The 15,098-nt window shown below is 42.8% G+C and overlaps 1 protein-coding gene and 1 long non-coding RNA gene across 2 annotated transcripts in view; one reads left to right on the top strand and one right to left on the bottom strand.

Moving 5' to 3' along the window:
- LOC307217296 overlaps window positions 1-15,098 on the top strand; it is a 37,571-nt gene that overhangs the window by 17,971 nt on the left and 4,502 nt on the right. The window contains exon 2 of the long non-coding RNA XR_013839540.1: window positions 13,133-13,216. This is a non-coding gene — a long non-coding RNA (uncharacterized lncRNA). The remainder of the gene's footprint in view (window positions 1-13,132; window positions 13,217-15,098) is intronic.
- On the bottom strand, window positions 994-10,960 carry CLRN1 (clarin 1). Its single transcript, XM_079975801.1, has 3 exons — window positions 10,627-10,960; window positions 2,700-2,879; window positions 994-1,523 (listed from the first exon to the last, which is right to left on the bottom strand). Exons 1-3 carry the CDS (start codon window positions 10,877-10,879, stop codon window positions 1,258-1,260), a joined length of 699 nt encoding a protein of 232 aa, XP_079831927.1. The 5' UTR covers window positions 10,880-10,960; the 3' UTR covers window positions 994-1,257.

The following is a 15,098-nucleotide window of genomic DNA, read 5'->3' on the forward strand; positions in this document are numbered from 1 at the left end:
GACCTCTATTTCTAAAACTGAAGCTTATAAAAGTGAAAAACAAAATAAAAGCATTACAAAATGAGAACAAAAACACCACAATGTTAGATTAGATTTTAGGTGCTACGTTTGGAATCAGCTCTTCAAATACTTGATATTAAACACACTGAGCAGCATCTTTGGTAAAGTTTGCAAACCAGGAATTTGCATCTAAATCCACTCCATATAAGTAAAAAATATAGGCTGGCACCCAACCTTTCCACTCTGTGAATGGAAGGAGCTTCCATTCATGGAACATGAGGTGAGCTCATAGAAGGGTCCTTCTGTGAATACAACTCTTTTTCTGTGACTAAAATTTAACTTGGTTGCTGCCAATACAGTTTCTTTTAAAGTTAGTGCCTTTTCACAAAGGAGCCCTTATTCCAATTTTCTAGGGGAGAAATCAACTTCTTATTCTTGTCCTGATACACAGATTTTTAAGAGTAATACTTCTAGAACACCATATTCTTTGCATGATTGTGCGAGGAAAGCACATGCTGTCCTCTTCTGCTGAAGTGGCTGCCTAAGTTTTGAGTTTTTGCTTTTATCGCACTAATTCATTCCTGTAGGGTTCTAGACCTTGGAAGAAAACAATGGGATGGCATGGACATAATGCCAAACAATGGTTTGCCATGATGTCTAAACAAACGCCATTGGGCAAACCATTGTTTGTGAGTGGCCGGCAAACTAGGATCTGATAACAGGGTCTGCAAGCCATGGTTTAGAGATGGCTTGCACATCTCAGTTTGTGCAAACCAGCTTGGCATTGCATCCGAACCAACAAATCATGGTTTGAGATGATGCTCAACCTTTGAGGTTGTTTGGGAAAGCACCCAGGGATTCTCAGGAAAGGTGAGAGAAAAGGAATCCCACATGAGTTATCTCTGTATCTGGAACACACAACTTCATTAGGAATCTAAACTATAGTTATCACAAACCATTGTTTGACATTACATCTAAACCAATTACATTACATCTAAACCAATACATTTCCTAGTGACAAGTTATCACCTACTGCAAGCCACATACGGTAACTCTTATTGATATTATTTAATTCCTTTTTTGTGCTGGTATATCTCTGTAAATGTCTCTGGCTCACAATATACAAATACATGTTTGTTTGTTTGTTTGTTTGTTTGTTTGTTTTTTAAAAAACAGCCTTTAAACCCATTTACATTTGGTGTCTTGGGGGAAAAGGTCATGATGAACCATTTTCATTAAACATGGTTCAAAACCTGTCTAGTACATTAGATCGACTGCTCCATTTGCTGTCTCTGAATCTTTCGACTTTGAAAAAGGAAACTCAAATCCAGCAAGGCGTATTAGCAAAATGTTCAGAATGTGTACCAGTGAGCACACCAGAATGATCCAAAATGAATTTGCAAATTGCTCACTGTGAGTTTTAAAAATAAAGCTCCCTTCTTTATAATTAGCTATTTTCTCTGAGAGGTGATGGATTTTCACTTCTGATGAAAAGAGTATCATGATGAGGCAGCCACAAGAAACTGAAAAAGAAGAAAATCCAAAATTAGCATTTTGACAGTTTTCTAATGGACCTTTGCAAAATGGGGCAGTATTTCTGTTTTCTTTGCATTTCAGTAGTTACAAAGCAGCACCCCACTTTGTATATCTCTTCTGTGGGGTGCACCACGGTTTACTTCAATAACTAATGTTATTAAAAAAAGGTAAAGCTACCCCTAACCGTTAGGTCCAGTCACGGACGACTCTGGGTTGCGCGCTCATCTCACTCTATAGGCCGAGGGGGCTGGCATTTGTCCACAGACAGCTTCCGGGTCATGTGGCCAGCATGACTAAGCCACTTCTGGTGAACCAGAGCAGCACACAGAAATGCCGTTTACCTTCCCACCGGAGCGGTACCTATTTATTTACTCGCACTTGACGTGCTTTTGAACTGCTAGCTAGGCAGAAGCTGGGACCTAACAATGGGAGCTCATCCTGTTGCGGGGATTCGAACTGCCGACCTTCTTATCAGCAAGCCCTAGGCTCTGTGGTTTAGACCACAGTGCTACCCACTAATACCTAATGTGGTAGGTAACCAGATTGCCTCAAATGGGAGTGCAATGAGAAGAAATCACATCAAAATGATGGGAGGAAATTTCCCTAGTTGTGTTCATATTTCAGTGTTAAGAGGTGAAAACAGGCAAAATGCAAGGCAGGGGCAGGGAACCTCCAGACCATGGGCCAATTTAAACCCAGCACGTGTCCCAATTTGACCCATGAGGACATTCCACCAAACCACACCCACCTGCCCCACACCTGACATCACAGGTGATATCAAATGTGAGGCACATAGAGACATCGCTGAATCAGCTGCACAACTGGCTTTGTCATGGGCAATGCAACTGAGCAGATGATCCCTGCAGAGAGTAGCTTTCCCAACCCTCTGCTGAGCATATGCTGGCAAATCCCCTTGCACTATGGTTCCCAATCATCCAGCAGCCAGCTGGCGGTTGGGCACTTGGGAAGCACTGTGCAAGGGACCTGGACAGGTGCCAATCATCTGGTGTTGTGATGCCAGATGATTGACAGTTGGGTTGTCCCGCCCATCAGTCAAAGCTGGCCCACAAGAGCCCACAAAATGTAAGGGATACTTTGCTTAACCACTCTTTCATCCCAGGCTCTGACAAACTTAACCACGGCATTACATTTGCAACACTTACATGAGATGAAGCTCCACAGGTACAGCCCTAGTGGACCATGCAGTGTTTCATAGGGTTTGCCGAATGCGTTGTACATGAAGAACCCAGTCTCAATCAGGGCAAACACTAACAACGCCAAAGAGAAGAGGATAACACTCACATGGATACTTGCAGGGATAACTTTGAACAAATCTGGAAAAACTAAAAACACACACACACACAAAAGAACAAAAGACAGAGAATGGAATTACTGCGGGAATCAAGCAAAGCTGTAATCTCTGAAAAACAGGACCCTGGTGCCATGAAACATGCTTATCATTGGGAGATGGAAGAAACTGATAAGGTGAGAAGAACTGTTCAAAAACACTTAACAAAGAAATAATAGCAGGACTCAATGTCTACATTTATGGCCCAATACATAAGAATTTTCTGAGAAGCAAAAGTATCAGAATGATCCTTGCAAGTTAGGCTTACGGTGATATTCTGGAAGGCAGGGTAGTTAAAGAAGGGCTCATAAAACAGCCAGTTTCAATATTGGGTCAAGACCGAGAACTTCTTGCCTGGGTTTAGGAATAGACTTGAGTAGGTGTGGTAACAGGTCAAGTGCAACAAGCAAGTTTGACTAAGGCAAAGCAGAAGGGCTTGGAAGGCCAAGGATTGGCCTTCCAGGGTCAGCTGACACACACCTGATCAAAATGAAGGAAATGTGCCCTTTGTAGGGAGCTAAATGTGGGGCATGTTTCATAGGAATTGTTTGTGTGGTGGTGGTTTATACTTCCCCGCCCCCAAAGTGTGTCTCTGTTTTGGCCTAGCCCCATTAAATATGGGGCTTAAACATTTAAACATGAATGTTTAAAGTATTCAGAGTGGGTTGCGAACTAGGCTTGCTACCACAGGGCGATTTTCAAATATTTCTACACAGTTTAGTGACAGCAGATATTTCAAAACGAATCATTGAATGCAGAGTAAATGCTCCCACTCCATGGGGGTATGATTAAGCCAATGCTAATACTCCTTTGAACTGCCTTGCTGTGGTTAGAACATGCTGAGAAAAAGCTCTGTAGGCACTTCAAATAAATTTTATCTACCATGTAAAATGTAAATTGCTAGCAAGTGTGTTTGTGGCAGGCAATGCCCCTTCCGATCTTCAGGAGGAGGGGGGGTTGTGGGATCACGACCTCGCCCACACTCGCTCTCGCGAGGCTGGCGTCAGCCTCGCGGGAGACAGGGATTCACCCAATTAGCATACCCTATGGTGCCAGCCAATCGGCTGGCGGCAGGGGCGGGACTTTGTAGGGCCACTTAAGGTCAGGGCAGCCCCTGGCTTGCCCCCTTTCTTCCCTGGAGACGACGCGGTTTCCCACCCACCCGCCCTTTAGGTTTTGCCACTGACCTTGCTATGGGCTTCGGCTGGTCGCCGCAAGGGGCCTGGTAGGAGTTTTTCCATTTGGCTAATTGGCTGGTTTTGTGAGCCACTTGGTTTTTTTCGCCTACCTCGTAGCAAATCGTCACAACTCCCTCGGTTTTGGCGGTAGGCATTGGCCGGGGTATTATCATGCAGATGAGGTTGGGGGGGAGGAACGCCATCACCTCCCCCAATGCTTGAAGGGTAGTTCATTAAAGGACTCCGAGGGGCGACGCCTCGTCCGAAACCTACGGAGGCTAGGGCCTAAAGCGCGCCCCCGAGCGGTAACCCCTCGGGGAGCGCCTAGGGATATGCATCTCGGGTGGCTCCCCCTGTCGGTGTTTAACCCTTCCCGGTCAGACCGGATAGTCGGTTAGGGCCAATGCCTAAAGCCAATACCCTTCTTTCCTGTAATCAATAAAGTTGTGGCCATTTTCGCCCATTAACCTAAAACTCTGTGTCCGTTGTCTTCATTTATTCCACCTGTGGGGGGGAGGGAATAGCCACACAATGCAGTCGGCATATCAGAGCCATCCAACATTGCTTGATTCAATCCAATCCAATTTGTTGATTATTTGTAATATGACCATTGCTTCCTTCTTGCTCAGTGGTTGCAATTAGCCAATGGGAAATGGAAAGACTATGTACTGTGTATTAATTACAAACATAAGAAAAAAAAATTCAAAAAGAGACTCTCAGGTTGTGTTGTTTTTTCATTCTTTGAGACAGGTGTTGGTTCTAGCAGACAGTAGAAAAGCACAGATAATTTCAACTTTTTATTTTGTAGGTTTTAATATTTGTAAAATAAGAAATGTTGATGACGATGACAGCAAAGTTCATTAAAATAAGCTTGTAAAAAAACATGTCACTGGGCCAAGTTCAAAGTGTTAGTATAAAGGCTCAAATGGCTTATACCCAGGTATTTGAAGGGGCATCTCAGGTATAATCCTATATAAAGTCAGCTGCAGTAGATTATGAGATCTGTAGCTTGTCAGTGGGACTTCTAAGCAATAACACCTCATTGGTCATGGAACACCCTCCCCTCTGAGGTTTGGCTGGGAACAACTTTGATTATTTTTTGGCCCCAGCTAAAAGCTTTCCTTTTCCACCAGGCCGAGACGAATTAGATTAAAACAAACAAATAAATAAAATTCTGAAAGGGCCATTATGCACCTGATAAATATTTGGCTACCATATGTACTTGGCTGATATACTTTAGAGCTGGAGATAGTTGTAATTTAAAATATAGGATTATATCCAGCCATGTTGTTCCACTAGTGCAACAGACTTAAGCGATGGAACATTGCCCTCCTCGCTGCTCCCTGCTGCAGCCCCACATACACCTTCAAAAGTGAAGGACCCTCCGAAGCAGATTTTGGGGTTGCACGGGGAGAGTAGAGGATGGGGAAATGTTGCATGGGCACGATTCCCTTCATCCAGTACTGGATATGACCCTTAATGTATTGTTGTTTTTACGGTGCATTGTATTTTGCATTGGTGTGTCCTGCTGCAAGTTCATTGGCTCCCAGTATTTTCCGGGCACAATTCAAAGTGTTGATGCTGACCTTTAAAGCCCTAAATGGCCCTGGTACAGTATACCTGAAGAAGTGTCTCCACCCCTATCATTCTGCCTGGACACTGGGGTTCAGTGCCCAAGGGCCTACTGGAGGTTCCCTCACTGCAAGAAGCGAAGTTATAGGGAACCATGCAGAGGGCCTTCTCGGTAGTGGCGCCCGCCTTGTGGAATGCCCTCCCACCAGATGTCAAAGAAATAAACAACTATCTGACTTTTAGAAGACATCTGAAGGCAGCCCTGTTTAGGGAAGCTTTTAATATTTGATGAATTATTGTATTTTAATATTTTGCTGGAAGCTGCAGAGAATGGCTGGGGAAACCAGGCAGATGGGTGGGATATAAATAATTTATTATTATTATTATTATTATTATTATTATTCATGTACGATTAGAGGTGGGATGTAAATTCTGCCAACAAACAACTTGAGAAAGGACACTATTGTCTTACATAGCTTGTTTCCTCTGTTTGTCACCAGTACGTGGTCGCAACGTGGCTTATTTCTGAGTAGACATGCACAGGATTGCATGGTAAGGTTGCAGCCCTAAACACACCTACTAGGAAGTAAGCATCATAAAACACAATGGTGCTCACTTGTGAGTAACCTCATGCAAGGGCACATTGTGCAAAAATGTGAACCGTTTACACAGCTTGCAAATTTCATTTTCCCTTGATGCAAGATTGAGTTTGTTTCTTTCCAGCACAGATTTGGTTTTATCTACAGTGGTACCTCGAGTTACAGACGCTTCAGGTTACAGACGCTTCAGGTTACAGAGTCCGCTAACCCAGAAATAGTGCTTCAGATTAAGAACTTTGCTTCAGGATGAGAACAGAAATCATGTGGTGCTGGCACGGCGGCAGCGGGAGGCCCCATTAGCTAAAGTGGTGCTTCAGGTTAAGAACAGTTTCAGGTTAAGAACGGACCTCCAGAACGAATTAAGTTCTTAACTTGAGGTACCACTGTATATCAGAAGCAGCTTTTGTCATGCTTATTGCCATGCCACACACAACACTGGGTCGTCCAGGCTGTTTCCCTCAATAGCGACATTCAGAACTTTTTACATATCATTAAACTTTTATAGGTGACTACCAGATAAAATTAATGCAGCAGCAATGTTGCCCTGGAAGAGAAGACAGACCTTCATTATAAGCATTGAATCTGCATGCCAGTGGCCTTTAGAAAATGAACCGCTGACCCAGAAACAGACAAGAGCCAGAGTAAATGAAGCAGAAGGCTTTCCTGAGCCTGAATGGGTTTTACAGGCAGAGCAAATTCATTTTACAATTAAAAGAGATATAGCAGCCAACAGGGAGAGCATTTAATGGGCGCAAACGCAGGACTAAAACAAGGCAGATGATTTAATCCTTTCTTCTTAGCCTTGCCATGCTGTGCTTCAATGCATTAAAATACAAACACATCTACTGTAAATGGTAACATTTCCTAAGACATTTATAGCCATTTAGAGAGAGAGAGTTTCCTTGAGGATTGCAGCGAAGGCAGTGAACAACAGCCAATGTTTCCTAGTAATTACACAGCAGACTGAATCTTGTATTGGAAGCAGCTGCCTTTAAGCTACTGGACATTATATAACATTAATAAATTCCATCTAGGTGTATATTCACCCAGTAAAAAAAAGAAAGAAAGAAAGTTCATTCAAAGTAAATATGACTGCTATTTCAGACTGCCATTATTTTTCTCTGTCCCCGGATTAATCACAGAGCTCTGCTCTGGTGCCAAATAGATAATTGCAAACTCCTTTTTCCATCATAAAAGGCAGATGACACAAGTACTGCACAATCGATACGGGGTGAGTGGGCAGAATTGAGTCGTGCTTCTGACTCGCCACTGATTTCTGTGTGTTGATCAAGTCATCTTTATGTGTGGAACTTGAATGCATCTGCTCTCTGTGCAGGTAAACTGATCAATGTGTAGAGTGTTTGAGTGGACCAGTGGGAATGACCCCATACCCGCCCTCCTTTTTGCTTTGATTGTGGGTGGATATGTTATCTAAACAAGGCTGCAAACAATTGCCCAGGGAGGTCTATTCCTGTGCCAGGAAGTAGACGGATGCAACCCAGCTTCCTTATGGTTTTTCACTTGGCATTCATCACACGTGTTCCCAGGTGGGAACATGCATGAAGTGGGGACATGCAGGACAGGACAGGGCAGTTATGGCATGCCAACTGCACCAGATCCACTTACCTCCCTTTGCAAAACCCTCACATGAAATAGATAGTGTTATGTAGTGAAGTTTCACCCTGGGCCAGCAGGGGGATACTGTAGATAGTTTTCACTCAGGTCCACGTCAGTTATTTTAGGCGGGAAACTCTGGGTTGTTGTTGCTACAATGTTGACAGCCGGCTGCCTATAAAAGCAGGCCGGCTGAGCTGTTTGCTGTTCAGTTCTGTCCAGCTTGTAAGTAAAGAGCTGCTCTGGAGAAATCACTGTGTCGTCTGCTATGTTCGCCCACAACTTAACAGATATTTCATAGTGTTTGGGGGTGGGTTGGGAATAAGGATATGTTCCAACAAAATATTTTCAGTGAAGTATAGCTTCCACAGTGTTCAAATGTTCAAGCTCTCGACTGCCATCTGTTTAGATCAGGGGTCAGCAAACTTACTGCGCCTCGGGGCGGTGTCTCCAGCGCCAATCACGAGGTGGGTCGGAGGACGGGGGAGCGCGTGCCCATACGTGTGCACACACGCTATTTCCGGCGCACTTCTGGGTCGGAGTAGCACCGGAAATAGCTTGTGCGCATGTGCATGGGCCTCCTCCAACCTGGATGTGCACCGCAAATAACGCTTGCGCATGTGCAAATAACACTTGCGCATGCGCACAAGCAATTTCCGGTGCTCCTCCGACCCGGAGGTAGGCAGCCACGCAGCACCAGTAAGAGCGGGCGGCGGGGGTTGCTGCGGGCCGGATAAACAAGTCCCTTGGGCCTTATCCGGCCCAAGGGGCCTGTCAGGGAACTGACATCGGAGCCAGAAGTGGAGGCAGGGCTCCCAAGCGATGCCGGAGAAGGGCCAAGCAGGGAGAGAGGGAACTCATCGGCTGGGGAAGGAAATCAGCGTAACACCAGGGATAAAGGGGGGCGGTTGGGGGAATCGGAGAGGGGTCTCCAGGACTCTTCGCTGGAGACCAGCGGGGAGAGCACAGGTCCTCCTCTGCCCACACCCACCCTGCGCAGAAGACTTCCGCGCAGGGAAAGTAGGCGTAGACTTAGCGTCAAAGAGCTTTTGTGCTGGAAGAAGTTTAAGAAACGCCCACTGACGGATTCTGCTAGCGACTGAACAGCCACAAAGTGAAGGGCTGTCCAGTCAGGAAAGGTTTAACCAGGCTACCTAGCCAGGAGTGGTGGCAACTTAGGCACGAGCAACCCCCATACATTCATTACAGGGCCTTAGTTTGGGGACCCCTGGTTTAGATTGTGGGTTGATTTCCCCCCTGTGACTTAGCTGTTAGGAGGAATTCAGAAGCTTTCTTTCGAAACTGCATTACCTGCACCTGATAAACTGTGTTCTAACTTAACTGTGGTTAGTGGAATCGAGCCAGCTTCACGCTATGTTTTATGATGCCAACTTCTTACCATTACCTATTAAGATTAGGCACAATATAGGGTTCAGACGATGTGCCAACATATGATTAATTTGGAATGGAAGTGAAAGCTTCTGAGCAACTTGCAATCGTGCCAGAGGAAGGAAGAGGGTACATGAGGAGTCCAAGCCTCCATACAGCCTGTTCTCATAATACTATGTGCACTAACTCATGGGAATGGACTATGTATTAGGCATTCTTCCAGCTCCACTATCTTAATAAAGAAAGTTTGGTTAGTGCTTCCTACATTCTTTAGCAAGTCATTCTGAGAATTCCTACAGGGTGACAGGAGCGAGAAACAATGATAAGCAGGATTTTCAGAGAGGTCTCAAGAACTGCTAAAGCCTACTGTAGAATGCAATTAGAGGAAGCAATTCTCAATAATATCCAAAATGAATTTGGTCTACTTCCTCTGCACAGTCAATCATTTTCATGTCTGCAGTTCAGGACGTGCACCAGAAATGACTCACACAAGCCACAATGTCTCTCTGCAGATTACTTGCAAATTGTTTCTGGTAAGAAAATAAATGTTAGGTGGCATATTATGATCTCTTCTCCAGATAACCATTATTTCTTTTTAATATGGTGCTATGCATAAATCAAGTGCATGACTGACCATTTTAACATTATTTACTCCTGGAAGGTAAACAGATGAACTGCAAAACTCTCATCCTATGCAACTCTGCAGTTGCCAATCCTGGATAATAATGATTAGTCTAGCCAGTGAGGCTGTATTCCTATGCACGTTTACTTAGAAGTAAGCTCATTGGATCTCGACTGGACTTGCTTCTGAGTACACCTGTATAAGATTGGACTCTGGCATTTAGATTTTTAGCTGATGAATAAGTCCCAGTAGACTCAATTGACTTACTTTTGAGTAAACATGCAGAGGATTGAACTGCTGATTTCTCACAGTCTGCATATCCAGAACACAAACAAGTATTTACAATGTTCTCTTTCTTTCCCATTCATTTCATTAATATTAAAATGACAATAATTCAATAAGAATTAATGAAATAACAACAATAATTAAAAGAGACACCAAAGCACAGTCCTGTATTGGAAAAGAGTTTGAAAAATTAAGGCTGCGGTGCCATGCAAGCTTTCTTGAAAGGAAATCCTATAGAACTCTGTGGGCCTTACTCCCAAGAAGACGTGCACAGGATCTGACTGTTCCTTCAACTAGCAAGCTATTATAACAGCAAATACATGTTGATAGAAGAAGCACATGATGTATATTATGGTGACATAATTTCACATCTTCCACTAGCGCATCTTTTGGAAGAAACAGGAGAATGCTCTTGTATGTATCTGTCGGACCACGATAGCATGCACTAAAGCATTAAATAATTCAGATGTCATTGTTACTTACATGAAAACCGAAAAGGTCTCCCTCCGAGCCCGCATTGTCTAACCCTCTCCCCATAGAAAAGTCCATACTGAATTTCACCAATAAACTTCTCTAATTCTTGGCCGGTAGCATTGACAAGCAGCGCTCCAGTTTTGCAGAGTATTCTTCCTCTGAGCCACAGCTGAGTTCCGATGGCTGCTGCAATACTGAGAGCACAAGCAAAACTTAGCACGCCAGCAACACAGAATAACACTTTCTTCTGTTGGGCTGGCATATATAATCCTGAATGGCATACAAACAACCTGGAAAATGCAGTCTCAAATAAAACCTTTAGCAAAGTGTGTTTTGCAGCATCTCCTCTCTGTGTCACTTGAGAACAAAGGTTTAAGATAACAGATGGAACCCTCAGTGTAATTTGATGAATGCCTCCCCCCCCCCCCCCCCGCTTTCTAAACAGCCCTTTGTCTGATTGGGTGAGCTGAAAATTCCAGAAACAGACATGGCTCTCCAATTAAGTTAGCAACTTTGCAAAGAAGTTGTGCAAGGTTTCATTTGGGAGATATCAGTACAGATATAGATTATCTATCTATCTATCTATCTATCTATCTATCTATCTATCTATCTATCATCTATCTATTGTCTATCTATCTATCATTCATCCATCTATATCTATCTATCTATCATCTATCTATCTATCTATCTATCTATCATCTATCTATCTATCTATCTATCATCTATCATCTATCTATCAATCATCTATCATCTATCTATCTATCATCTATCATCTATCTATCTATCATCTATCTATCTATCTATCTATCTATCTATCTATCATCTATCAACTACCTATCTCTATCTATCTTCTATCTATCTATCATCTATCTATCTATCATCTATCAACTACCTATCTCTATCTATCTTCTATCTATCTACCTATCTATCTATCTATCATCTATCTATCTATCTATCTATCTATCTATCTATCTATCTATCATCTATCTCTATCTCTCTATCTATCTATCTATCTATCTATCTATCTATCTATCATCTATCTATCTATCTATCTATCTATCATCTATCATCTATCTATATCTATATCTATATCTATATCTATATCTATATCTATATCTATATCTATATCTATATCTATCTATCTATCTATCATCTATCTATCTATCATCTATCTATCTATTGTATGTTATTGTATATAACTCAGGAAATCTCTAACTGCAAAAGCCCGCCCCCCAAAAACCCTCAACCAGTGTGCACACTTCATCGTTTTTATTCTTAAAATGTGGCTGAAATGTAGCTGGTGTATTTAGACAGGGCAGATGAGACAATTACTATACTGCTAAATGGCATTTCCATGCGCTGCTCTGGTTTCGCCAGAAGCAGCTTATTCATGCTGTCCACATGACCTGGAGAAGCTGTCTGCGGACAAACGCCGGCTCCCTCGGCCAGTAAAGTGAGATGAGCGCCACAACCCCAGAGTCGTTCGCAACTGCACCTAATGGTCAGGGGTCCTTTACCTTTACCTTTACTTGCCACAAAGCACTTACTGGTAAATCGTTCTGATCAGTGTTTTGCTTCCAAATACTGTACTTTGGTTCTGTTGAAGTCCATGTAAATTCAGGTATTTGTGAATTTGACTGTTGTGGGGGTTTTTTGGTTTTTTTAAAAGCACATGGCTTCATTAAATATGTTCAGATGTTGACTGTGGTTAGAAAGTGGCTTTAAGCAGGCTGAAAATGGCGTAGTTCACAGTTTGTGTGTTTTCTAGATCCCGTCCATAGTTCTATCATTGTAAGTATGTTGTTACAGCTGAGAATGGGGTATGCTGATTAGAATATTACACTAAGACTGGGGAGATCCAGATTCAAATTTCCACCATAAGGAAGCCTCTCTCTTTCTCTCAGTCTAACCTGCCTTGCAGGACTGTTGTGAGGAACAAATGGGTTGGGGGCAGGAGAGAATTCTGTGCGCTGACATGTGCTCCATGGAGGAAAGATGGGGTATAGATCTGATTTTTTTTAAAGTGCTACAGGATCTTTGCAACAGGGGCACACACCTGTTTAATGCATGCATGTTCCAAATCAAATTAATTTCCTAACAGCATATTTCTTAGTTACACGTTGCTACACGAAGGACATGAATGCTTAAGTGCACCATCAACTATGCTAGCACAATGTGACGAAGCATTATATTATTCCAGCATCTTAGCAAGCTTGTGTCAGCCTCCCTGAAAGGCTACTGCTTCATATTGTAAGGATGAGAGGTGGTTGATGATGGCAGGGCCAAGGCATCTCAGCCTGCTACATATAAACCTGGGATCAATTAATTATAAATCATTATTTTAAATTTAATTGAAATTAAATTAGCCTTTTAATTAAATAGTGCAAATGCTCCACTAACTCATTCTTGTAACAGAACTATTTCTGCCAAGGGGGAAAGAATAATTCCTATTGTGTATTCGTCTCTTATGTTTTATGCTGAAAATAAAACCTTGCACCGTGGCTTGCACTTACAGGGTATATCCAAAAGGTGGCACACCACTGTGCCTTAAGAAGACATTGAAATGGATTTATGCCAAGCAAGGTATCACTACAGCCAGGTATCACTACAGAACTATTTTCAGAATTCCAAGCAGGACAAAATAGTTCTGAAGCTTAAAGTATACTAGGATAAAGGTAAAGGGACCCCTGACCATTAGGTCCAGTCGCGAACGACTCTGGGGTTGCGGCGCTCATCTCGCTTTATTGGCCGAGGGAGCCGACGTACAGCTTCCAGGTCATGTGGCCAGCATGACTAAGCTGCTTCTGGCAAACCAGAGCAGCGCACGGAAACGCCGTTTACCTTCCCACCAGAGCAGTACCTATTTATCTACTTGCACTTTGACGTGCTTTTACTTCCATACAAAGGAAGAAGAGTTTGGATTTGATATCCTGCCTTTCACTCCCTTTAAGGAGTCTCAAAGCGGCTAACATTCTCCTTTCCTTTCCTCCCCCACAACAAACACTCTGTGAAGTGAGTGGGGCTGAGAGACTTCAAAGAAGTGTGACTAGCCCAAGGTCACCCAGCAGCTGCATGTGAAGGAGCGGAGATGCAAACCCGGTTCCCCAGATTACGAGACTACTGCTCTTAACCACTACACCACACTGGCTCTCCAGTGCAGATAAAGTCATAGGTGGTGGTTGTTATTGGTGGTGTGGCTTCCCCCAATAAATCCATAATCAAAAATGACACTATTAATTTATGCATATGGAGATATGTGATAATACACATTGGTGTCCATGTGTAGCGTATTTAATATCTGAGCACGGTATAACAGTGAACCAGAAAAGGACCAAATTTACACTATATGTGGACAAATATATCAGATTCATCTTCAGATATGGAGGCATGTGGCATTGCATATGGGTACAGGTGTGAATGTCCTTGACAGGTGTGAAATGCATCATACCAAGGTACGGTACGGGATCTCCATATAGCAGACTCTCAGAAGAGGTATAACTAGGGCAAAACAGGGAAAAGCACAGCATCTGAACTAGGAAAATGAAAGGATTTCCTTCATCAGACAGTGAAGAAGGACATGCCTCATTTCCATGTTTGAAGAAATCAAGATTTCCATTGTTTCCTGCAGCCACGGGGTGGTTACCTGTCTGCTCTTTATGTTTTTAATTACCATTGGAAGCATTCAACAGTCAGTGCCCACCTGATCCTCAATGAGGCTTACACGATGCCTACATTAAGATACTTTTGGCACCAGTTAATACTTTTTTAAAAATCTCCCAGACCTTGGTACAATTTGTTTCTTCTGTGTTTTAAATACTGTTATGCTGCTTGTCTCAGTTTGTAGGCAACAAACTGAACTGATTCATTTGTAATGTTTGAAATATACAATATCTTTATTGTCATTGTCCCATACAGAACAATGAAATTGAAAAACTAAATAAAACATTCAAAAACCCCTAAAAACTCTGAAACCCCATTTTAAAATACAATATACTATAGAGACTCCTTATGCTGCGTTTAGAACCAGAATTGCATTGTGTAGAAACTGTTTCTCAGGCGGCTTTATAACCCTATACCTGGCCTTTATAACCCTATACCTTCTTCCAGAAGGCAGAAGCTGAAAGAGATCATTTCTGGGGTGTGTACTATCCTGTGCTATCTCTGCCGCTTTCTTATGGCACGTGGCAGCATAGATTTGATCTAAGGTGGGAAGAGTGCACCCAATTATTCTCTCTGCAGTCTTTACAACCCTGGACTGAAATGCTACTGTTATCATCATCATCATTTTCTCTAATATTTCATTATATTAATTGTTTGAATTCTGTATTAGCTGCCCAGAGGACTTTGACATGAAGAACTATGAACTATGGCGCCACACTAAGAAGCAAGGGATGTTGTTGGTCGTCTAAGATTCAGCTACATAGGATGGTCCAGAGTTCTAGTGTCATGAGAAAGAAGTTTTTCTTCCTATTCATTTTCTT

This window comes from Podarcis cretensis (assembly GCF_951804945.1).
Source record: "Podarcis cretensis genome assembly, chromosome: 5".
NCBI lineage: Eukaryota > Metazoa > Chordata > Lepidosauria > Squamata > Lacertidae > Podarcis > Podarcis cretensis.